We start from the raw sequence: 25,929 nt of genomic DNA, 5'->3' as shown, positions 1-25,929 counted from the left end.
TCTCATGTTTCTCCATTTCCCCATGTTACTGCTTCATCCCATGTTACTCTGGTCCCTAGACCTCACTTTTCAAGCTACTGGTCTTCACATGTAGCACATCGCTCTTTGTCATTCCTATAATCTGCAATGGGATCCCACCACTAGTCACATCTTCTCACCACTTTTTGCCTTCAGCAGGGATCATCCCCTCTGCGACTCCCTGTTCTGCTTCCTGGCACCTTCCCCTGCAACCGCAGGAGGTGCACCAATTCTTGCTCCACCTTCTCTTACCTCCATCCAGGGTAGATGGAGGGCAGGTGGAACCAGATGGGGAAAGGAGGTCTAGTGGATGAAATCTATGGGTAGTTGTAGATGAAGATGGGGTCTGAATGAGTTGGGTGTTATGGAAAAAGGAACGGACCTCTGTTCTCTTCCCCATCCATCTCCAATCCTCTGAATTTTCTTCCCTCCAGCCCCCATTAGCCATTTTCATCTCTCACCCCCTCCTGGTTTTGTCCACCTACAACCCACCTCCTTCACCCATTCCCTATCTGGTTCTGTCTGCCCTTCATCTCTCCCTGAAAGGTTTCCATTATCACCGTCCTTACTCACCAGATCTCAGCACTTATAGATGTTCCTGCTTATTGCCCTCCAGCAGCTGTCTCCATCTTCACTCTCCCTTCTTCCACCTCATTCCATCTTTCTCATCATTTTCCCCCCTCCTTGGTCCACCTACTGGCCTCTGTTCTCTGTCTGATCCCTCTAATTTTCTTTATACCAGCTAGTCCCTCTCTCCAATCTCAGTTCTAATGCAGGATTTCAATTGAAAAGTTAGTAGTTCTTCCCCGCACCCACCTCCCTGGGATGCATTTCAACCAACTAAATTCCTTCAGCAGTTTGTTTTTCAGCATTGCAATTCAAATTCTGAAAAACAAGTAACTAATTTTTAAACTCAAATACCTACTTTAAATTCTGTATTTTCACCGTTTAAAAGAGATTTGAACCCATTTCTCTTCTGGTATTATTACTACCATTTATATAACATTTATTTATTTATTCATTGACATACAGTGTGGAATAGGCTGCCCAGCAATTCCCCATGTCACAACATCCAGTTTTAGTGAGGGTCGCGTGCCCTCATGAAGGTGTGGACTTCAACAAATCTGACGAAAGGCCGCAAAAGCATATTTGGTGCAAAGGTGTTTATGCGCACAACAAGGCGAAAAACTTTCAGAAAAAAGTGCAAAAAATATTTACAGTGAAAAACAATGGCAAAATAGTAAAAATGACAAAAAGGAGGAACACAGATATATACCAGACTTTTAGGACTACAGCTTCCAAAACCTTAGTCTGAAGTCTCTCCCTTTCCCTTTCCCTCTCCCTCTCGCTTCTCTCCCCTCCCCCTCTTTGATATTGTTTGCTAGCTTGCTTTCATATTTCACCTTTTCCCTTCTAATGATTCTTTTAGTTACTCTCTATAGGTTTTTAAAAGCTTCCTTATCCTCTATCTTCCCACTAATTTTTGCTTTGTTGTATGCCTCTCTTTTGTTTTTACGCTAGCTATGACTTCTCTTACAACATGCTGGAGGAACTCAGCAGGTTGGACAGCATCCATGGAAACGATCAGTTTAGCGTGTTGTGAGTTGAAACGTTGACTGATTTTTTCCACGGATGCTGCCCGACCTGCTGAGTTCCTCCGGCGTGTTGTGAGTGTTGCTTTGACCCCAGCACCTGCAGAGTATTTTGTGTTTACTATGACTCCTCTTGTCAGTCAGGGTTGTACTATTTTGCCATTTGAGTATTTCTTTGTTTTCGGAATACATCTATCCTGCACCTTCCTCATTTTTCCCAGAAACTCTCACCATTGATGTTCTGCTGTCATCCCTACCAGCAGCTCCTTCCAATTTACTTTGGCCAACTCTTCTCTCATACCACTGTAATTTCCTTTACTCCACTGAAATACTGCTATGTCAGACTTTACTTTCTCCCTACCAAATTTCAAATTGAACTTAATCATATTGTGATCACTTGTTCGTAAGGGTTCTTTTACCTGAAGCTCCCTAATCGCCTCTGGTTCATTACATAACACCCAATCCAGTATAGCTGATCTCTAGTAGGCTCAATGACAAACTGCTATAAAAAGCCATCTCACAGGCATTCACCAAACTCACTCACTTGGGATCCATTACCAACCTTATTTTCCCAATCAACCTGCATATTAAAATCTCCCACCACTATCTTAACATTGCCCTTTTGACAAGCCTTTTCTATCTCTTGTTACAATCTGTGATCCACATCCCAGCTACTGTTGGGAGGCCTGTATATAACTGCTTTTGGAACATCTTTGGGATGCTCAAGGAAACCAGCGTACTGGGGCAAAACCCACATGGTCACACAGAGAAAATGCAAATTCCACACAGACAGCACCAGAGACCATGTCTGGACCCAGGACAATGGTCCTGTGAGGCAGCAACTCTACCAGCTGCCCTACTGTACAACACAAAGGCAATTCATCTTCTCAGCCTTCATAAACTCCAATCATTTCAAATAAGTGATTGTTTTTCATAATTGCAATTCCTCTCGAATCATCAGCTGACTTTTAACATATCCTATTACCATCATTTTTGCTTTGTCCTCTCATCTTTTTTTTATTGAATCCCTCTTGCCTTCAGTCCTTTTTCTTTCTATCCATCCCCACCTCTGTAACATTCAACTCTTGTGACATTTTAAACGTTTTCTAGTTCTGTTTGAAAATTATCAACCTGAAGTATTAACTTTCTTCCTCTCTGTATGGTGTTCCCCAAGATGCAAAATGTATCTTGACATTCTATTTTTAGTTATTTTAGTTGGGATTAAAGAATAAACATCAATAACAATCAATAAATAATAAAAGTGGTTGGCCAAGTCCAACATGGGAGAGCCGGGCTGGGGCTTGTCTCAAAGGTTCCTCCATGGCACAAGGCAACATCAGTGCAGAAGAGATGACTTGTGGTGAGGAGTTGAGAAGACAGGGGGAGGCAGAGCAACACACCAGGGCCGTCTCAATGACTAAGCAGGGCCACTGGACTAATTGGGAGAGCCTGGAAAAGAGGAAACTTAGCTGGTGTGACATCTGGGAGATGGAGGGATCTCGGCTAAGTTTTGTCATCAGAGCCACTTATGACCTCCTACCCACACCCCAGAACCTGAACCAGTGATGGGGAGAAGACCCCGTTTGCTCTCATTGTCAAGCACCCGGATCACTAAGGCACATTTTAACAGGATGCACCACGAGCCTCACCCAGGGGCGATACACTTGGCGGCATAACCAAGTTCTCAGACAGCTGGCATCAATCTTGGAACAGAGGCGAATCATCACAAATGCACTCCCACAAACATCGGTAGGAAATGTCCACATTACACGATTTGTACCAGCAGGCCAACCTCCAGAGCACCATATAACATCAAAAGATGTAAGCATTTTGCAGGTTGCTCGGGATTGGAAAATGGACATGGACTTGGAAAAAAAGCTTGTGTTTCCCCCAGACGTTGCAGCTACAACACTCCAGTCAGACAAGGTCCTGTGGTCCACAACAGCCAAGCTGGCATATGTTGTGGAATTGACAGTACCATGGGAAGATGATGTCCAAGAAGCTTATGAGAGGAAAAAGACCAAGTACTCTGAACAGGCAACTGAAGCTGCCCAGAATGGCTGGAAGACCAAAATTTTCCCTGTAGAAGTGGGATGCAGGGGATTTGTTGCTACGTCTACGACCAGTCTATTGAAGAAGATGGGGGTGAGGGGTCACTCCCTCCAACAAGCAATCAAGTCCTTGTCAAATGCAGCAGAAGAAAGCAGCAATTGGATTTGGATTAAAAGGAAAGACAACAACTGGGCTGCAAGATGAAGACTGAGGGGGGTGTATCAGGGACGCCAGGTAGCACCGTTGAGCCCTCTGGAGACGTCGTGGGCCTATCAACAAAACGTCAATGAAGGAGGGTGCCCACCTGATGACCCCAATGACGTACCTACCCTCCCTCCTTGTCACCACTCCAAACCCACTGCCAACAGCGAGAGTGCCAACTTACCATAGGGATTGAAGCATCAAGTCCTAGTAGCTCTACTACAGTACCACTCTTGAATGAGCAGGAGCTATGAGTGGGCCAAACTCAATTATATAATAATAATAAGTAGTACTTTATTGATCCCAAGTGGGAAATTATTTTGTTACAGCAGCAACATTTAAAAACACACTTAGCAGTGTGCAGCCTTAACTAATAATAATGTACAGAATAATAATATACTCAATAATAAATTACCAATGTACGATAATGTGCAACAATAATGTACAAAATAATAAAACACAGACTATTGTACTCTGATGTGTGATCTCCTGTCACACAGAGATGCTTATTGCATTTGGTAGGAAAGATTTTCTGTAACAATCCTTGTGACAGTGGAGCTGAATGAGTCAGTTCAAAAGTGTGCTCCACTGCTTATTCAGTAGGTCCTGGAGGGGATGTGACTGATTAATGGAGTGAGCTTAACTTCAATGTGCATGTTTTATGAAACTTCAATCTCATGGTATAAAGTGATTAAAACTAATATCAAAAGCAAACAGGCAGTGATAGGGTACTGTTGCTAATTGCTTGGAAGTCTACCAGTTAAGTAAATATTTTACAAATTAACTAGTTACAAATAAGTAAGTTTATTTACTGAAGTTGTTGGGAATACTTTCTCAACCAAAAATGTAACATACCAGAGGGGAATCCACCACCAAAGAACATGTTAAAGAGGTCCTCGGGTGAGATGTCTGCTTCAAACCCTCTGTGGTAGTCCGATGTGCCGTGACTGTGCCGGCTGGCAGCCTGTCGTTCATCGCCATACATGTCGTACTGTTTCCTCTTCTCTGGATTGCTGAGCACTGCATATGCATTTCCAATGGCTGGGAGAAAAGGGGTAGGATCAGAACAAGTGCAAGAAATAGTACAGGGCCTTCAGAGGAAATCATGCCACTGGAGAGCCTGTCATCAGCATTCAGCCAGACAAACTCAAATCAAAACATCCCATTAATGTGTTATCATTTAGCATGAATTTTTGCACACCACATCAGAATGGTACATAATAAAAACCTTTACAAAATTGACAATACACACAAACTGCTGGAGGATCTCAGCAAGTCAGGCAGCATATATAGAGGGAAATAAACATTCCACATTTTATCAGGATTGGAAAGCAAAGGGGAAGAAGCCAGAATAAGGTGGTCAGGGGTTGGGGAGGGCGAAGTTCAAACTGGCAGGTGGCAGGTGAAACCAGGTGAGGGGGAGGGGATGAAGTAAGAAGCTGGGAGGTGATCGGTGGAAGAGGTAAAGGGCTGAAGAAGGAATCTAATAGGAGAGGACAGTGGACCACGGAAGAAAGGGAAGGAGGAGGGGCAGAAGGAGAGTAAGGGCGAGATTTACAAAGGAGCAGTACTGTGGTGACGCTGCTGCTTCATAGATTGCATTTGTACTGGGTTCAATCCTGACCTCTGGTGCTGTGTAGAGGCCACACCTTCTCTCGGGAAGGCATGTCTTTCTTCTGTGTGCTCCAGCTTCCTCCCACATGCCAAAGATGTGCAGGTTAGTATGCCACTGTTAATTGCACTAATAAGCTTTTAAATTAGTTTTACTTCACAGAATAGCTCATACTCAGATGTTATGTTCACTAATTGATCCTTCGGTTCTAAGGGAATTGGGAAGAAAGTGGAGTGGATGTGATATTTGACCACAACCATATTGAATTTCAGCACAAGCTTATGTTCTTTGAAGATCAAACAAATCTACTTTACAGTTTAACTGATGGAAAAAATATGGAACAAAGTTGTCCAGGTGCCTCTTTTCCAATAAAATGAGAAAGCGAACCTCAAAATTTGAAAACATTGTTTCATGTTATAAAATGGGTATAAATAAGAAAGGAACTAACTTTAAGTCCCATCTCATGGCATCTAACAGTTTCTTAATTAAGGAGTAGTTAAACATATTTGTTTCTAAAACTACAGGATAGCAATTTCCAGTGAAATTCTCCACATAGATGACTCTTGAAGACTGGCATTGCTGCTCTATACAGAGAGAATTGCTTCAGTATCACGTATTTCTTCCACAGGAAATATATAAGGACTTTTCACAACTGGAAATTCCGTTCAGACTGTCATTAGCTCATTCACGGCAAAGAGTGAGAACTAATGGGTCAAGTATTTATTTCCTGGAATAATTGCTACATTAGAAAATTCCTGAGGGCAAAAACAAGGAGCAAAAGTCCCTGTGTCACCAAGAGCATTGGAAATAAAATATTCTTTATGTCATTGGTTCTTTTCAGCAAATCCTAAAAGCCTGAGGGAAAGATTTCTGGTAATTGCTTGCTTTAACATTTTGTAACTGAAATGAGTAAATGTCTCAGGAGAAGGCAATTAATTTCTCTTAAGTTTTAATGAGGTTGAGCAGTAGTACTTAAAATGCATCATTAAAAATGTGCTTATAATTCAAACCTTTAAGATATTTCCTCTGACAGATGAAATATGGCCTTGGTTCAGTAAGTCTGAGTAAGGATGTGCACTTTGAGTAGTGCATTTAATGGCAACAGGTAACTTTGGCTCAGCAGCTCTCAAACTCTCCAATGCTGGGTAAGGGGAGGGTGATGAGGGTGACTGGTTAATATCAACTCATGATATTAAACACTCATAAACACTCATCAATAGACACTAATTATTGTGATTATTCAACACCTCAATTATTATTGTACCAGGTTATAATATGGCAGGAGGTAAAGCCTGGACTGTTTTACACCCAGCAATTTGTATATTTCCAATAATCACTCACACACAGATAATTCAGTTTAGGGGTGAAGGGGGAAAAGAACAACCAAACTAAAATACTCATCCCACATCAGTAATACTGCGACCTCCTTTTTGTTCTCCAGACTACATCATGCTCCCATCTCTGAGATTTCCTGTCTCCTAAAGTGTCACAGGCAACAATATCTGGAACCGGCACCACCAATTCAAATCTAAGCAAGATTTCCATTTCCGCTCCTGGGGGCAGTCAGTAGAACATTTGTGTAAAAGCCTGACTTGTAGATTTTTTAAAAATGATTCTCGCCAGAAAGTATTTTCATTGTACGCTACATGACACCGAAAACATGTGTTGCAAGGTTAGAAGTGTAGCTCAGTGCCAACATAATTCACTTGGCAATGAAGTTCTTTCTGATTCACACTCCATGACTTTAGCATAGTCCTGCCAAATACTGTTCAAATGTTGCAATGTCAGAGATGCTGCACTTGGATCAAACTCCTGATCCAAGTGCAACAAAAGCCCTCCTGTCTGTTCCTTGTGAATGAAAAAAATTCTACAGCACCATCAGGAGAGCAACAGGGAGTTCTCCTAGTGCTCTGAGAACTTCCCTCCAGCAAGCCTGTTAGCAAAATACATCTGTACATATTGCTTATAAAAATGGAAGATGATCTTATTGAAAAAAATAATTATAATATATAAAGGAGGCATGATAGAGGCTTTTAAAGTTATGAGACGCATGGATAGTCAATATCTTTTCTCCAGGGTAGAACTGTCAAACACCAGAGGACATATTTTTAAGGGTGGGGTGGAGTATAAAGGCAATGTGTGGGATAAGATTTTTTAAAAACACAGTGAACAGTAATAATTCCATTAGTATGGGTATCTAGATCCAGGGAGTATCATTTCAGAATAAGTGGTCACCTACTTAAGACACGAGGAGGGATTTCTCTCTCAGAAAAATCTGAAAGAGAGAAGGACTCTTTGAAATTTTCAACCCTAGAGGGTTATGGAGGCAGAGTCATTTAATATGTTCAAGATGGAGTTAAGGATTATAGTGATAAATGCTCAGGCAGGCTTGGGTACTAACTGGCTTAGTCCTGATCCAGTTTCTTAAGATTCTGAAAAACAATGCCTCATTTGCTTCCGTCATAATTGATAGTCCATAATAAATAGTCCAATTAATTCACTGTGTGAAATGTCTGTGAGACATGACAAAATACAAATCAAATTGTAGTTTTCCTGTCAGTTCAGTAGATGCATATTATATTCTGTTTTCCTAAGACAATTTACAACAGAATTTAGTTGCCAGTGTGACGTCCCAGTGCCACAGGACTTACCTTTGAATGCCTCTGTAGCTCCTGGTGCCCGGTTCTTATCGGGATGAAACTTTAGAGCTAGTTTCCTGTAGGCTTTCTTCAAGTCATCCTCTGTGGCATCTTTTTTTAGTCCTAGGATTTCATAGTAATCTTTGCATTTTTTAATTCTGTACATTGGACAGAAAGCACAGCAATCTGTCAGTTCCCAGTAAGTAAACAATTCCCTTTTCAATGTGAAGTACAAAATCATTTTGATAGGAATGATGCAATTTTATAGGAAAGGCAGTACAAATTCATCTCCCAAGCACTAGACCACATATGTAGCTGGATCCTTGACTTCCTGACAAACAGATCTGCAAGGTTAGGCAGCAACACCTCTGCCACAATTATCCTCAACCCTGGTGCCCTGCAAGGCTGCATCCATAGCCCTTACATTACTCCCTATACATTCACAACCGTATGCCCAGATTCTGCTCTAACTTCATCCACAAGTTTTCAGAATCTCAAACGAGATGGAGTAGAGGAAGGAGAAGAAGTGGCATAGTGGTATGGTGTCAAGACAACAAGCTTTCCCTCAATGTCAGCAAACAAAAGAAATGGTCATTAACTTCAGGAAGCAGGGTTGAAGTATCAAATTGATACACGCCCTAGTATGCATCAATTGAAAGATCAACAGTTCATCTTTATCATACAAGACGTCCATTCAGGAGTCTTCTTACAGTGGGATATAAGCTGTCCTTGAGCTCGTTAGTGCATGTTTTCAACTTTTTTAGCTTCTGCCTTTGGAAGGCAGGTGAAGAGAGAATGATCAGGGGTGCTGAGGTGGAGATGGACGAAAGTTTCAAGTTTCTAGGTGTGAATATTATTGATAACTTGCCCTGATGCAAAAGCAGGAAAACCAGTGGCTGCAGCTACTCAGAAAGTTAAGGAAATATCTGGATGACCCTGCCTAATCTTTATAGCTGCACCATAGAGAGCATTCTATCCAGATGCATCACAGCTTAGTTTTGTGAATGCTCTGTCCAAAACTATAAAAAATTGCAGACTTTTTCCAATCATGCGAACCAGACACCCCACCACTGACACTGTCTACACTTCCTACTGCCTTGGGAAAGCAGACAATATAATCAAAGACCCTTCCCACCCTGGTCATTATTAGGATATGTTTAGAATACTGCATTTGCTTGTGATCATCACACTTCGGTGAATATGTCAAAGCTTAGAGAAAGTGTTCAAGAGATTTCCTCTAACAGATCCAGGGCTGTGGGATTCATGTAAAGTACAGAGAGTAGAGAAGCAAGGATTGTTGTTCTGAGAAGAAAGAAGATTAAGAGATGATCTAATAGTGATATTCAGAACCAAGAATTAAAAACATCACCTCTCATTCTTCTAAATTCTAATGTGTATAAGCCTACCCATCTGTCATTGTATAATCCATTGTCTAAAAATCAATATTGTCATCCATAGGTGAAATATTTCTAATGTACGTACTTCCTTCATTGATCACTGTACTCCATATGTGGCATTATCGAAGTACAGCTGTGGCAAGGTTTCTTTACTTTTACACCTCATTCCAATAAAAAAAATCCAATTACCTTCTAACAAAATGATTTGCCTGCATGCTAACATCCTGTGTTTATGTACGGGGTCAACCAGATTCCTCTTTCTGCATTATTTAGTCTCTCTCCACTTAAAACAATACTGTGCATTTCTAATCTTCCTATTTAAGAAACTATCTCATATTTCCCCTTATTTGTTCTACCTTGCCAAATTTTTGGTCCCTACTGAACTCTTCTGCAGCTTTTTGCAGACTTTTTGCATTCCTTTCTTATCTTGCTTACTCATCTCTCTTTGTGTCATTAGCTACAGACCATTGAATGGTTCTTGGACTCTTGACCTTACGACCTAGCTCATTGCGTCCTTGCACCTTATTGTCCACAACAGTGCACTTTCTCTGTAACTGTTGCACTTCATGGTGCATTCCATTACTACTTTATCTTGTACTACCTCGATGTACTGTAATGATTTGATGCATATGTACAGTAAACAAGATAAGCTCTTCACTCAACCTCAGTACATGACAATAATAAACCAATCCCACTTTCAACTCCAATAGACTTAGTTCCTTCGTGTACATCATTTATATAGACTGCAAACACTGACACTGACCCTTGTGACACTCCACTAGTTACAGCTGCTTATCTGAAAACAAAACATTTATTCTAACTCCCCATTTCCTGCTCTTTAGTCGATCCTTTATCCATGTCACTACAGTATCCCCAAATCCATGAGCTCTCACTATATGCAGTAAATATTTATACTGAAACTTATCAAATACTTTCTGGAAATACAAATACATTCCACCTTTTGCTTTCCTTTTATCCATATTGGTCTTTTAAAAGAATTAATAAACTTGTGGAACAGAATATTCCTTTTATGTTGATTCTGATTGTATGTTTACTTTCTTGATGTCCTCTATAACTTCCTTAATAATGGGTGTTAGCAGTTTTTGATAAAAATATGTCATGCCAGCTGGGCCTGGAATCTCCTCCTTTCATGAATTTGGGCATTAGAAAGTTTTCCAAACCAATGAATCTCAGCAAAATCCAGAGTGCTTTAGAAATAACTCCTAAAGTAGTAACTTCAGGACTCAATAAAAGCTACTTCTTTAAAGCCCTAGTACGCAGGCCATCAGGTCCAAGGGAGTCACCAGACTTTACTCCCAATAGGTTGTGTTGTGCATTTATCCTCTAATGTAGTGATTTTTTAAGATCCATTCTTCCCTTCCCCCTACTGGATATTTTACTTTTCATTGCCCTGCTCTCCTCTCACTGCTACCATTAGGAAATACAGAAGCCTTAGGTCCCACACTGCCAGGCTCAGGAAGATTTATTACCCTTCAACCAACAGGCTCCTGAACTAGTGTGGATCACTTCACTCACCTCAACACTGAACTGATTCCACAACCTACAGACTCACTTACAAAGAGTCTACAACTCATCTCAGAATTATTTTTATTTGCACAATCTGTCTTCTTTTACACACCGGTTGTTTGGCAGTCTTTATGTATAGTTTTTCATAAATTCTATTGCATTTCTTTATTTTTCTGTCAATGCCTGCAAGAAAATGAATCTCAAGGTAGTATATGGTGACATTATATGTACTTTGAAAATAAATGTACTTTTACTTTATTGAAATTTTTTTTGTCTTCAACCATGAAGAAAGATTTATTCATGGATTCTACAACTTGTAATTTCCAATTATTATTTCCCCCCGTGCCATCTTTCAAAACACCAACATTTACTTTTCCCACTCTTCTGCTTTAAATACTTGCAGAAACTCTTATTGTCTGCTTTTATATTTCATGTCACCTTACTCTCATAATATATTTTCTATTGTTTCTGGACTAACACTAATCTTTGTAACACTGTATGCCTTTTATTTCAATCTAATACAATTCTTAACTTCCTTGGTTAAGAACTGATGGATTGTTATTTCATTAAGTCTTTATTTTTCACTGAAATCTGCTTTTGTTAAGAATTAAGAAAATTCTCCTTAGAACCACAGAACACTACAGCACAGAAAACAGGCCATTCGGCCCTTCTAGTCTGCGCCAAAATATTATTCCATTAGTCCCATTGACCTGCACCCAGTCCATAACCCTTCAGACCTCTCCCATTCATGTACCTATCCAATTTATTCTTAAAACTTAAGAGTGAGCCCGCATTTACCACGTCAGATGGCAGCTCGTTCCACACTCCCACCGCTCTCTCAGTGAAGAAGTTCCCCCTAATGTTCCCCCAAATCTCGTATTTATCTCTCCTAATCTAAGTGGAAAGAGCCTACTCGCATTTACTCTGTCTATACCCCTCATAATTTTGTAAACCTCTATCAAATCTCCCCTCATTTTTCTATGCTCCAAGGAATAAAGTACTAAACTGTTCAATCTTTCCCAGTAACTCAACTCCTGAAGACCCGGCAACATCTTAGTAAATCTTCTCTGCACTCTTTCAATCTTACTGATATCCTTACTATAGTTAGGTGACCAGAACTGTACGCAATACTCCAAATTTGGCCTCACCAATGTCTTATGCAACCTCCCCATAACATCCCAACTCCTATATTCAATACTTTGATTTATGAATACCAGGATGCCAAAGCCTTCTTTACAACCCTGTCTACCTGTGATGCAACCTTCAGGGAATTATGTATCTGAACTCCCAGATCTCTCTGTTCCTCCGCACTCCTCAGTGCCCTACCATTTACTGTGTACGTCCTACCTTGATTTGTCCTTTCAAAACGCAACACCTCACACTTGTCTGCATTAAATTCCATCTGCCACTTTCTGGCCCACCCTTCCAGTTGGTCCAGATCCCTCCGCAAGCTTTGAAAGCCTTCGTCGCTGTCCACAACGCTTCCAATCTTAGTGTCATCAGCAAACTTACTGATCCAATTTACCACATTATTATCTAGATCACTGATATAGACAACAAACAACAATGGCCCCAGCACAGATCCTTGAGGCACACCACTAGTCACAGGCCTCCAGTCTGATAAGCAATCATCCACTACCACTCTTTGTCTTCTCCCGCACAGCCAATTTTGAATCCAGTTTACAACCTCTCCATGGATGCCTAGTGTCTGAACCTTCTGAACTAACCTCCCATGTGGGACCTTGTCAAAGGCCTTACTACATGAGCTACCCTCCAATCCTCCTTCTGTCACAGTTTACCAAACATCTAACTTTTCCAAAACCTTCTTAGCCAATTCTACCTTAATATCTTTGTGGTTGTTTTTAAGTTTGAGTCACTAGTTTCGGACCAAAGTTTCTCAAACTAAACACCATCAATGACAAGAGATCGTTAATTTTCCTTACTACTTGCGACAAGGTCTATAGTAGCCTTTTCCATAACACATTGTTTAATTTTTAAAAATAGCAGATTCTGGAAAACCGAAATAAGTACAAAACACTCAATAGGTTACAAAGTTAAACAGTGATAACATTTCAATCTGAGACGTGATACCAATAGTAAGAAAGATAAGAAGTGATTTAAAGTTTATGGAACAAAAACCTTCAGTCCACAGGAGTGTCCTTGAGCTTCCTGTTGCCTGACTTTGGTTCTCCATCCCACCCCCACTCTGAGCTTTCTGCCTCTGGCCTTCTGCACTGGTTCAGTGAGGGTCAAAGCAAGCTTGAAAAAGAGCACAGCATCTTCTGTCTGGACTCACCCGTCTGTGCCTTCAGTGAGATATTCCTGGTCGTTCCCACACCCCACCACTCAACCCTCTGTACTGTTTGCCAAAAAGTAACCAGCCCATAGGCTTTTCCTTCCCCTTGGTTGTTTTCCTTCCTTGTACCTTTTCACAGCCTCAAGCTGTTCGGTGGTATAGCTTTTACCCAATTCTCCTCCTGCCTCTCCAGAGCTGGAGCCAGTGAACTTGCTTCCCTTCCTTTGGTGACATTCTGTTGAATCTGCAGCCTCTGGTGGTGTGAAGTTACTGGATGGATAGCCATTCTGTGTCAAAGATTCTATCAACTCTGCAAAGACAATTAAAATAAATATGGTATTAGTCAGAAGACATTTTCCACAACATTGCACATTCAAGTGGCAGAGTATCTTACAGGCAGTTCAAATGACTGATTATTCAGGTTAATTATGTTCAGTCAAAAATGAATGTAAAATAACTGCGTTCTATTATTCTCCTATGATTTTCAGTCAGTATTTAAACAAATGATTTTTAAACTCAAGGCCTTTGATCTATTCCATATTGAAGTCACAATGAAATGCATTAAGACAGTTAAATCATATTTTTGAGTAGCTATCTTTTATGCAGTGTGAACAAGACTTTTATGAGTGCTCTTTGAGGGTAATGTTAATACACTTAAAAAAAAAAGGAGCAGGAGATGGTTGTTCAGCCCTTTGGCCTGCTCCATCAGTAACTGTCCACTTCAATACCTTCTTCCCATATCACATAACCCTTTTTGGATCAAGAAATACATTAATCTGCTTCTTGAATAATTTAACAATTTGGCTTCCAGTCCCTTTATTACAGAGAATTCCACATGTTCACCATCTCTGCTGAAAAAAATTCTCCTGCCCTCAATTCTAAACTGTATATTCTGTATCCTAGATGTCACTCCCTACCCTGGAATCCCCAGCCATCAGAAATATTCTCACTGTTCCTAATCTGCCTGCTCCTGTTAGCATTTACAGGGTTCTTGTGAGAACTCCTCGAATTTTTCAGTGAACTTTCAGTGAAGATTGTTGTAACTGACTTAATCACACCTCATATCTCAGTGCATTAATCCCAGGAAACAGCTTAATAAAATTTGTTGCACTCCCACTAATCGTACAAACATTGTTCATCAGATAAAGAGAGACAAAACTCCAGATGCACTCTCACATCAACCCTTTACAACTCGAGCTAGACTTCCTCGGTCTTTATTTTATTTTTTTTTTATTTAGAGATACAGCACGGCACCACCCTTCCGACCCAATGAGCCTGCACTGCACCATTACATCCACGTGACTAATTAACCTACTGACCCGTTTGTCTTTGGAATGTGGGAAGAAACCAGAGTACCCGGTGTAAACCCAGTCACAGAGAGAATGTAGAAACCCCCTACAGACAGTGGCAGAATTGAACCAAGTCACCGGGGCAGTAATAGCATTACACTAACTGCTATGCTGCCATGCTGTCTTGTACTCAAATCTTCTTCAATTGATGTTAACATAATATCTGCCTTCCTAACTACCTGCTGCATCTGAATGCTTTCCTTCAGCAACTGTACAAGGTGTGCTGCAAATTCCTCTTTCCAAATTTATCACCATTCAGATAATAACTTATCTGCTTTTAGGGCAAAAGTGAATAACCTCAATTTATAAATGTTAAGCTGCATTTGTCCATTCACTCAACCTATACATATCAATTAGAATCTCTTTGCATCCTGTGTACAGATCACTTTCCCCACTGATGTTTGTGTGGTCGGTAAACTGAATTTTGTTCTCCATTTCAAATCACTGACGTACAGTTTGTTTGTTCGTAATGTGCCGTCTGGTATGACGTAGGCGATCGTCCATGATTGTTCTTGGCAATTTTTTCTGCAGAAGTGGTTTGCCTTCCTCTGAGCAGTGTCTTTACAAGACGGGTGAACCCAGCCTTCATCAATACTCTTCAGAGATTGTCTGCCTGGCATCAGTGGTCGCATAAGCACAACTTGTGATATGCACTAACTGCTCACAGACGATCCACCACCTGTCCCCATGGCTTCATGTGACCCTGATCTGGGGGATAAGCAGGTGCTACACCTTGCCCAAGGGTGACCTGCAGGCTAGCGGACAGAAGGAGCACCTTACACCTCCTGTGGTAGACAGATATCGCCACCCTGCCACCCTAATGTAGAGTATATGGTGAACATGTGCTGATCTCTGCAGGAATCCACAGGATACTTTATGCCATCTGGAAAAAGGGCGGCTTATTCATACCATGTTGCCTGTCTGTCAACTAATTTTCAATGCAAGTACATTTTACCACTCCCATCATGGAGGAAGCTCTGTAGTATCCATGCCAGAACCACTAGACTCAAACAGTTACTGTGTACTTTCCCCAAAGCTGATCAGCACCTCCTCCTACTAGCCCTCCCCTCCACACCCCCAACCACCACTACTTTATCATTTCCTGCAACACACATAAAAGTTGCTGGTGAACGCAGCAGGCCAGGCAGCATCTCTAGGAAGAGGTACAGACGACGTTTCGACTGTACCTCTTCCTAGAGATGCTGCCTGGCCTGCTGCGTTCACCAGCAACTTGTATGTGTGTTGCTTGAAATTCCAGCATCTGCAGATTTCCTCGTGTTTGCGTTTATCATTTCCTGTCAGTCCCCTCCTTTAACAAGCATCACTTAATGGACATACAAACAATTTATGTATATAAACTATCTTATGTATTTATATTGTCTACAAAAAGTATTCATTCCTCCCCCCTTGGAAGTTTTCATGTTTTATTGTTTTACAACATTGAATCACAGAGGATTTAATTTGGCCTTTTTTGACACTGACCAACAGAAAAAGCCTTTTTTGTGTCAAAGTGAAAACAGATCTCTACAAAGTGATCTAAATTAAGTACAAATATAAAACACAAAATAATTGATTGCACAAGTATTCACACTCTTTAACATGACACACCAAATCATCGCTGGTGCGGTCAAGTGGTTTTAGAAGTCACATAATTAGTTAAATGGAGATCACCTGTGTGCAGTCAAGGTGTTTCAATTGACTGTAGTAAAAATACACATGTATCCAGGAAGTCCAACTGCTGGTGAGTCAGTATCCTGGCAAAAAAACCACACCATGAAAACAAAAGCACACTCCAAGCAACTCCATGAAAAGATAATTGAAAAGCACAAGTCAGGAGATGGATACAGGAAAATTTCCAAGTCACTGAATATCCCTTGGAGTAGAGTTAAGTCAATCATCCAGAAATTGAAAGAATATGGCACAGCTGTAAATCTGCCTGAAGCAGGCCATCCTCAAAAACTGACTGATCATGTAAGAATAGGACTAGTGAGGGAGGCCACCAAGAGACCTTTGACAACCTTGGAGCAGTCTCTGGGACAGACTGTGCATTCAACTGTTGCCTGGGTCCTTCATCAGTTGCAGTTTTATGGGAGAGTGGCAAAGAGAAAGCCACTGTTGAAAAAAAACTCACGTGAAATCTCGGCTGGAGTTTGCCAGAAGGCAAATGAAGTCAGCTGGAAGAAGGTTCTATGGTCTGATGAAACCAAAACTGAGCTTTTAAGCCATCAGACTAAATGCTATGTTTGGCATAAAAACCCTGCACATCATCAAAAACACCATCCCTACTGTGAAGCATGGTGGTGACTGCATCATGCTGTAGGGATGCTTCACTTCTGCAGGTGCTGGAAGGCTTGTGAAGATAGAAGGTAGAATGAATGCAGCAAAATATAGGGAAATCCTAGAGGAAAACCTGATGCAGTCTGCAAGGGATCTGCGACTTGGGAGAAGATTTGTTTTCCAGCAAGGCAATGACCCCAAGTATAAAAGCCAAAGCTAAAAACAACAAAGTTAATGTCCTGGAGTGGCCAAGTCAAAGTCCAGACCTCAATCCAATTGAGAATTTGTGGCTGGACTGAAAAAGAGCTGTTCACTCACAATCCCCATGCAATCTGACAGAGCTTCAGCAGGTATGTAAAGAAAATGGGGAAAATAGCAGTGTCCAGATGTGAAAAGCTGACAGTGACCTATCACACTGACTCAAGACTGTAATTGCAGCAAAATGTGCATCTACTAACTTGAAGGGGGTGAGTAATTATGCAATCAATTATTTTCTGTTTAATACTTGTAATAAATTTAAACTAATTTGTAGAAATGTGCTTTAACTTTGACATGAAAGAGCCTTTTCTGTTAACCAGTGTCAAAAAAACCCAATTTAAATCCACTGTTTCAATGTTGTAAAACAATGAAACATGAAAATGTCCCGGGGGGGGGAGGGTAAATACTTTTTATAGGCTCTGTATTTTTTTATATTATTGTGTTCTTTACCTTGTGTTTTTCCCCTCTGCTGCGTCAGATATAGAATAACAATTATTTGGTTCTCCATTACATTTGTATACAATCTTGAATTTTGAGACTTGTCAGACTTTAGGCCCATTAATTTATTATCAAAATACATATGCTACCATTTGCTACCTTGAGATTCATTTTCTTGCAGGCATTTACAGGAAGAAAAATAAATACAAAAGCATTTATGAAAACCTATACATAAACAAAGACTGACAAACAGCCAATGTGCAAAAGACAAACTGTGCAAATAAAAAAATACTGAGAACATGAGTTGCAAAGAGCCCTTGAAAGTGAGACTGTAGGTCATAGAATCAGTTCAAAGCAGTGGTGTATGAAGTTGTCCATGGCAGTTCCGGAGCCTGTTTGTTGTACGGTAATAACTGTTCCTGAGCATGGTGCTGTGGGACCCAAGGCTTCTGTGCCTCCTGCCCAATGGCAGTAATAAGAAGAGGATATGGCCTGGATGGGGGGGGGGAGCGGGTCTTTGATGATGGATGCTGCATTCTTGCGGCAGCACATGGTAATATACTCAGTAGAGAAAGCAGTACAGGCAGATCCCTGTAATTATGAAGAACCAAGCCTCAAGGTACATGGTCTCGATGAGGAAGCAAATCAGACCCCACCCCCCAGCGTTCTCCATGACATTCAACAGCCTCGGACATCCCCAGACATGCAGATAATGACCAAAATCACTGCTGCGCATGCACACCACCGACCGTTACTGGCATGTCTGGATCTTCTGTGTGTTAGAACATCAGAATCACAGAGGTCCAGGAAGGAAAATCTTGGCCTTTGTGGAATTCTCAGCAAGGTAATAAATTACCTCTCCCATTAATTTTTAAAATTGAAATTGAATCTCATACCACAAAACAACTATGATATCTGACCTACTTTTTTTTTTAAAAAAAGTCACCTAATCTATTTTTAGACATACAAAACAACAGGAGTGGGGCGTTTAATAATTCTCTTGGTGAAAACACAATACTATTCTTTCTGCAGATACTGGAATCCGGAGTTTAGAAAAACACTAGAGGAACTCAATGGGTCTGACAGTGGAATAGTCAACATTTTGGGTTCAGACCCAGTATTACGACAGACAGTAAAGGGCCAGCTGGGGGGGGGGGTGGAGGGGTGAGTCAGGAGCTGGCGAGTGATAGGTAGATCCAGGTGAGGAGGAATCGATGGGCAGATGAAGACTGGTGAGGAAGGGAAGGGAGAGACTAGGAGCAGAAAAGTGGTAACAAAGGGCTGTGGGTGATAGAATCTGATAAGAAAGGAAGTGGAACTAGATCGGGGAGAGATGGTGAGCAGATGGGGATAATAAGATATAGGAATAGGGCCCCAATAGTTTGTGTGTGGGTGACTGGCAGATGGAAGCAAGTGGTAGAGAGAAAAGAAACTGAGTATGGGAAGGGAGAAATGGTAGGGGTTTCAGAATGAAGGGTGTGTGTGAAAAGATCAGGAAGAATAGCTTTTGTACTTCGGTGCAAGGACCACCATAGAGATTACAGCTAGATCATTACCACTTAATAGTTATTCAACATATTGCTGAAATCTCTACAGTGTGGAACGCTCAGCTCCCTCTTGAAAGCACCAGATATAAGATAAACTATCAAAACTGCAGACAGTAAAAGTAATCCCAAAAGGAATCATCTTTGAAACCCTGCTTTGGGTTCGAACTACAATTTGCACTCAATTCTTAAGTTATATGCTCAGAGCTAAAACATACCATATGAATAGTTCAAAACATTTATTTACTTAGAGATACAGTGAGGAATGGGCCCATCTGGCCCTTCAAGCCACGCTACCCCACAGACTCTGACAACCCCGATTTAACACCAACCTAATCTTGGGACAATTTACAATGACCAGCTCTCCTACCTGGCACTTCTTTGTACTGTGAGAGGACGTGCAGAGAATCCTTACAGAGGATGTGAGGATTGAACTCAGAGCTCCAATGCCCCAAGGTGTAATATCGTCACGCTGACTGCTACACTACGTGGCATTTATGATTGTAACTGTAACATTGTAAAGCTTAGAACAATGCAAAGGTTCCACAGCAAAACTGGATCCCTGATAATTGGATTCCTCGCTATATTTAACACTTGGCTAACATATTAGCCAAAATATTACAATTCAAAAGTAGCTTCATTAGAATAAAGGGTATAGTGAATACAGCATGTTATCAAAGCTGTGAGTTAGTTACTACACAATCAATACGTTACAATAGATTTAAAATAGATCAACAATAGGGTCCCAGTTGCTGTGTTCATGTAGTCCTACAACCTAGTGAGAGTATTTTATTTAGAGATACAGTAAAGTAACATTCCCTTCTGGCCTAATGAGTCTATGCCATCCAATTATAGCCATGTGACTTATTAATCTACTAACCCATACATCTTTGGAATGTGGGAGGAAACTGGAGCACCCAGGGGAAAGCCAAATGGTCACAGAGAGAATGTACAAACTCTATAGATGTCTGGTGGAAATTGTGCTGACTGGCTGCATTATGCCCTGGTATGGAGCAGGGGGAATTGAGCCCAGATCGCTAGCGTTGTAAGCGTTACGCTAACCGCTATGCTACACTTTTGTCTCCAATACTGACATCTCAGTCGTCTATGGATTTGATTGTTCTATCTTCAGATTTATCACCAGCTCCAAGATTTCCCTTCCTAAACCCCTCCCCCTCCCTCCCTTCCTTTCTCTCCTGCTTTAAGGCACTACTAAAAGCTGTTTCTTGATCACTCTAGTCCTCTCTCTTAACATCAGCTTTTGTCGTTTGGTATCAAACCTTGTTTGGCCAAATTCCTATATAAGACATTTTGCTTCACTGGAAGGTTTTGTTTTCTGCTTGATGTTTATGGTACAGTGTTAACATATTAGCCAGAAACTGTTACAATTCATAAGTAGCTTTATTAAAATTAATAAGACTGTCTTTCAAAGTAAAATGAAATTTATTTTCAGGGTTCATACATGTCACCACACACTACCCTGTGATTCTTTTTCTGCAGGCATATTTAGCAAATTTATAGAACAGTAACCATGAACAAGATCTGTAAACTGTAAACAAACTGTATAAGTGCAGATAATAAATAAATAGCAATAAGTAACAAGCATGAAATAACAAGAGTCCTTAAGTGAGCGTAGTTATCCTCTTTTGTTCAAGAGTCTGATGGTTGGGAATTAGTAACTGTTCTTGAATATGGTGCAAGTCCTGAGGCTCCTGTACGTTCTACCTGATGGCGCAGTGAGAAAAGAGCAGGGTCTGGCTGGTGAGCATCTTTGATGATGGATGCTGCTTTTCTAAGGCAATGTTTCACGTAGATGTGCTCAATGGTTGGGAAGGTTTTTACCTTTTGTAGGATTTTCCACTCAAAGGCATTGGTGTTCCCCTACCAGGCCATAATGCAGCCCGTCAGCACAATTTCCACAGAAATTTGCCAAGATTTTTGATGACACGTCAAATCTCCGCAGATTCCTAAGGAAGGAGGGGCACTGTTGTGCTTTCTATGATAGATATAAATTACATATATAAAACGATTCTTGAAGGAACAGCATTTATATATGCAGGAATAGGCACTTTGCTTGCATAAGCACTTCTGACTGAGTCAGAAGTTGAATAGTTCAAGCAGCACCCTGAACAGCCTAGAAAATGGATACTAAACCATGGTCTCTAAGTAGCAAGATATTTGAGCATGTGTGCGGCAGTCAATAGTTAGTGATCAGACAAACATACTCATCTGATTTTTAATGGTTAGGCTTGAGCCTCACTGCCAGGAATACTTGTAAGCCAGAGATCATTAGCAGATCTGAATGCAGTAGATTCCAGTTAACAGGGCCATTGGTTGGTTAATTGGAGCAGCCGCTTATTTTGGACAACTCTTAAAGAACAAAAACTAATAGAGAAAATAGCCAGGGTTCTTTTCATTTATTGGGACAATATGCTACTTAATTGGGACAGGAGACAGTTGCCCAACAGTTTCAGACTAGAGTGAGTCTGTGTGCACATGTGTGGCCATTAGACACTACACTGTGCTTATAGCAATCAGTTTATAAATAGCATCAGTTGTGTGTGTTTGTGTTCAAAAAGCAATGATTTTTGTCACTGATAGTTGGTGAGAAATAAGCAGTAAGACAATTCAGAACTGTTTCGATCACTGCACTTTCAAGTTTTCAGGCCTGGAGATGCTAGAAATAGCCAGGAGTGAAAATGAAACGATTTCACTACTTCAACAAGTTAGGAACTATGATGAATTTGAAGGTATCAACAATCACCTTCAATGTTACAATCAAAATGAAAATGTGGAAGATGCATTCATTAAAAGCGTTGTCTGAAGGCACTCTGTATTCTGCACAGGTGTCCGTGTGGATTTTGTTCATTTAAAGTCAATCAAAAGAACACAGGAACATACACTGAATGAATTCCTCTGTTAATAACTATTAGGAACCAATACACAGTTTTATAGTACTGTAGTAGTATTGGTATTGTTCTGTATTTCATTTAAATGCAAAATTAGTTAGTCTTGTTTTTTAAATACCTTTTTCCTTTTTAACAATTTCCAAGAAACTTTGGCTAATTTGGGCAGCCACTTTATTGGGTCAAAATGTGTCCCAATTAACCAGAACCTACTGTACTCAAATCTCCCTTACCTTTGACAAGTGCAACTGAGGCTCTAGATTTCAATGAAGGAGGTGGTTTCCAAAAATAAAATTAAGTAAAAACAATCACAGTCACTCACTGACTTATGTGTGCAATCTAAGCCAGACTTAATTGAATAGGGCCTTGTAGACATAGAAAAACAAAATGAATTATGCTTACTGACCTATACATACACCCATCCATTTACAACAAAAAAAACTACGCCTAAAAATTAATTTTGGAATTTTAGCTCAGGTTTTAGAGTTTCCAAAATAAAGGACAAACACTGACATATTCCCAGCATCCTGTGTGCGTCAAGTGCAGATTCTGTAGATTGTACAGCCCACATAATGAGAGCAAAGCCTTGCAATAAGGCAAATATCATGACTTCAGATGAAAGCAGCTAATGCATCACTATTTAATTTGAAACCCTATTATTAGTCTAGATCTCTTACTCCTTGCTGACAATCAAGCATACCTCAAGTACATATTCTTAGTCCACTGCTCTACTCTCTGCATAGCATTTGCTACCGGGCCGCGAGGAAACGATATGAGTCAGCTGCACCTTTCCTCATTCCCTGTCACACACTGTTGAACTTGAACATAGGGTTGCCAACTGTCCCGTATTTGCCGGGACATCCTGTATATTGGGCTAAATTGGTTTGTCCCATACGGGACCGCCCTTGTCCCATACTTCCCCCGCTAAGGTAGAGCGTTCCTATGAAACTGTTCGTGCCGAAGTGACGTAAAGCGAAGAAGCAATTACCATTAATTTATATGGGAAAAATTTTCGAGCGTTCCCAGATCCAAAATATAACCTACCAAATCATACCAAATAACACATAAAACCGAAAATAACACTAACATATAGTAAAAGCAGGAATCATATGATAAATACACAGCCTTTATAAAGTAGAAATAATGTATGCACAGTATAGTAGGGAAGATTAAGCCAATTCTTCCAATTTGTGGAAGAAAACCGGCACGTACACACATGCGCACACAGGTGCCCGCGCAAGGCATCATGGTCATGGTAGTCTTTCCTGGGGTAAACACAAGTGTCCCGGGATTTGACTGCTACTTTTGTCCCTTATTTGGGAGTGAGAAAGTTGGCAACCCTAACTGTAAAAGACATGTTGAGGTGAGTTTAACCTCATTTGAACACCACTCTCCCCACCGCCGGTTGGCCGGTCCACAAGAATATTGTCAATATTAAACCGGTCTGCAGTGCAAAAAAGGTTGGAGACCTCTGCTCTACACCAATGACAGATTAGCTAGGCACAGCTCAAACACCATCCATATATTTGCCAATGTTACAGCTGTTGTAGGCAGAATCTCAGATGGTGATAAGTGGTGCATAGGAGTGATATGGCTAGTTGAGTGGTATTGCAACAACAACCTTGCACTCAACGTCAGTAAGACTGAGGAACTGATTGTAGACTTCAGGAAGGAGAAGTCGGGAGAACACACAGAAGTTTTCATTGAGAAGTCAGCAGTGGAAAGGGTAAGCGGCTTCAGGTTCCTGGGTGTCAACATCTGAGGATCTATCCTCATATCTCTCAGATATATCACGGAGAGAATACTGACTGTTGCATCACATAGGAGAATGGGCACCAGGGAGAAGATAAACGGGTGAAAAGAAGAGGTAAGAGAGGAGCCAGACTGGGGAACAGAAGGAGAGACGAGGTGGAGGAGGGGGGAAATTACCAGAAGTTAGAGAAATCCGTGTTCATGCCATCAAGTTGGAGGCTATCTAGACTGCATACTGTATAAGGTGTTTCTCTTCCAACCTGAGAGCGGGCTTATTGTTTCTGTAGACGAGGCCATGGATTGACATGTCAGAATGGGAATGGGGATTGGAATTAAAGTGGTTACTGGGAAATCCTCTTATTATGGATTGAGCAAAGGTGCTTCTTCAGCTTTATCTGGTGTTTTTAGCACTTGAATTATAAAAGCCACGGAGGCACCAAAGCAGGATTGGAAAAAGCTGCAGAAGATTGTAGATTGTACAAAAAAGATTGTAGATTCAGGCAGATGGGCACAATCTTCCCCACTATTGAGAACATCTTCAAAAGGTGATGCATCAAGAAGGGAGCATCCATCATGAAGGACCAACACCATCCAGGACATGCATTCTTCTCATTACTGCCAGAGGGAAGGTGATACAGGAGCCTGAAGAGACACTCTCAGTGTTTTAGGAACAGCTTCTTTCCCACCACATCAGATTCTGAACAGTTTATGAACCCATTAACACTACCTCATTGTTTTGCTTTCTTTTTGCACTATTTATTTTTTATATATTCATATATTTTAAGTACTGCATTGTATATGTCCCAACATTTAACAAAAGTAAAGATGTTTGCATTTCTACAGCATTTTCAGGTGTCACAGTTAAGTCAGATGCATGTGGCTGTAAGCTCCAAAGCAGAGACTAAAAATTCATTATAGTATTGAAGGAGGGTGATCTTTTCAGTGAATCAGGTTTACTCATGTCCCACTCATTCTCTCAAGTGGAGTAAAAGATGAAAAATAAACAATTTTTTAAAGAAAATCTGGGAATTTAACTCTGCAGTACCAACGATCATGCGATCATTGCCTCTAAATCAAATTATCCAGAAATTCTCACATTTACAGCCATGGCAGTTTGCAGTGTACAGATGGGCTGCTGTGAACTCTGCGTTACTACAGTGATTCCTCTTCATGAGTTATTCTGAGAATTCAGAGTTTGGGAAGGTCCTATATAAATGCAAATTTTTCTTGTGTTTCCATGGCTTTTATAATTCAAGTGCTAAAAAAGACCAGATAAAGCTAAACAAGCACCTTCGCTCCATCCATAATAAGAGGATTACCTGGTGGTTAACCACCTTAATTCCAATCCCCATTTCCATTCTGACATGACAATCCGTGGTCTCCTCTACAGAAATAATGAGACTTCTCTCAGGTTGGAGAAATACAGGCAGTCCCCAAGTTACGAATGTCTGACTTACGAACAACTCATACTTACAAACAGAGGAAGGAGAACGTCGTCTGCCATTTTAAATCAGATCACGACGCCATCCGCCATTTTAAGTCGTTGCCGCTAACTGTGTTGAGTATGTAACTTTGTATTTGGCTTAAATTTTTCTTAGCAAGATTCACTCTGACCCTCCCCCCCACTTTTCCAGTCAGCACTGCCCCCACTTGTCCCATTTAACCTGCCTCAGTGTGGGTGGACTTTAGGACCCGGGGAGCTCAGGTCAAGACTCTCTGCCCACGGCTGGATCCGCAGTGCTCCTGTTCTGCTGACGGAAAACGATTATGATTGAAAATAAAGTGGAAATAATAAAGCCATTGGAAAGAGGTGAAACGCCATCGGTCACTGGAAAAGCACTAAGCTATAGTCGGTCAGCGATCTGAACAACTTTAAAGGATAAAGTATAAAGTGAGAATAATGGAGCATGTGAAAGGCCCTGTCCTGATGAAAGCTACAATTATTACTAAGCAACGCACTGATTTCATTATTGAAATACATACGTTTCTTAAGTGTTTTATATGCATAGAAAGGTAAAATATATACTATATACTAAGACAAACATTTGACTAACTGATGCTAAATATCGCC

General features: G+C 40.8%; 1 protein-coding gene across 2 annotated transcripts in view; it reads right to left on the bottom strand.

Moving 5' to 3' along the window:
• Positions 1-25,929, bottom strand: part of dnajb12a (DnaJ heat shock protein family (Hsp40) member B12a) — a 48,398-nt gene that overhangs the window by 11,236 nt on the left and 11,233 nt on the right. For both annotated transcript variants that reach the window (XM_063070567.1, XM_063070566.1), the window contains exons 2-4: positions 13,464-13,644; positions 8,127-8,272; positions 4,719-4,904 (exon numbers count right to left, since the gene is read on the bottom strand). In XM_063070567.1, the coding sequence (XP_062926637.1) occupies positions 4,719-4,904; positions 8,127-8,272; positions 13,464-13,644 (513 nt within the window). The remainder of the gene's footprint in view (positions 1-4,718; positions 4,905-8,126; positions 8,273-13,463; positions 13,645-25,929) is intronic.

This window comes from Mobula hypostoma, chromosome 18, assembly GCF_963921235.1.
Source record: "Mobula hypostoma chromosome 18, sMobHyp1.1, whole genome shotgun sequence".
Classification (NCBI taxonomy): Eukaryota; Metazoa; Chordata; class Chondrichthyes; order Myliobatiformes; family Myliobatidae; genus Mobula; species Mobula hypostoma.
This window is presented reverse-complemented; position numbering and strand designations above follow the sequence as displayed.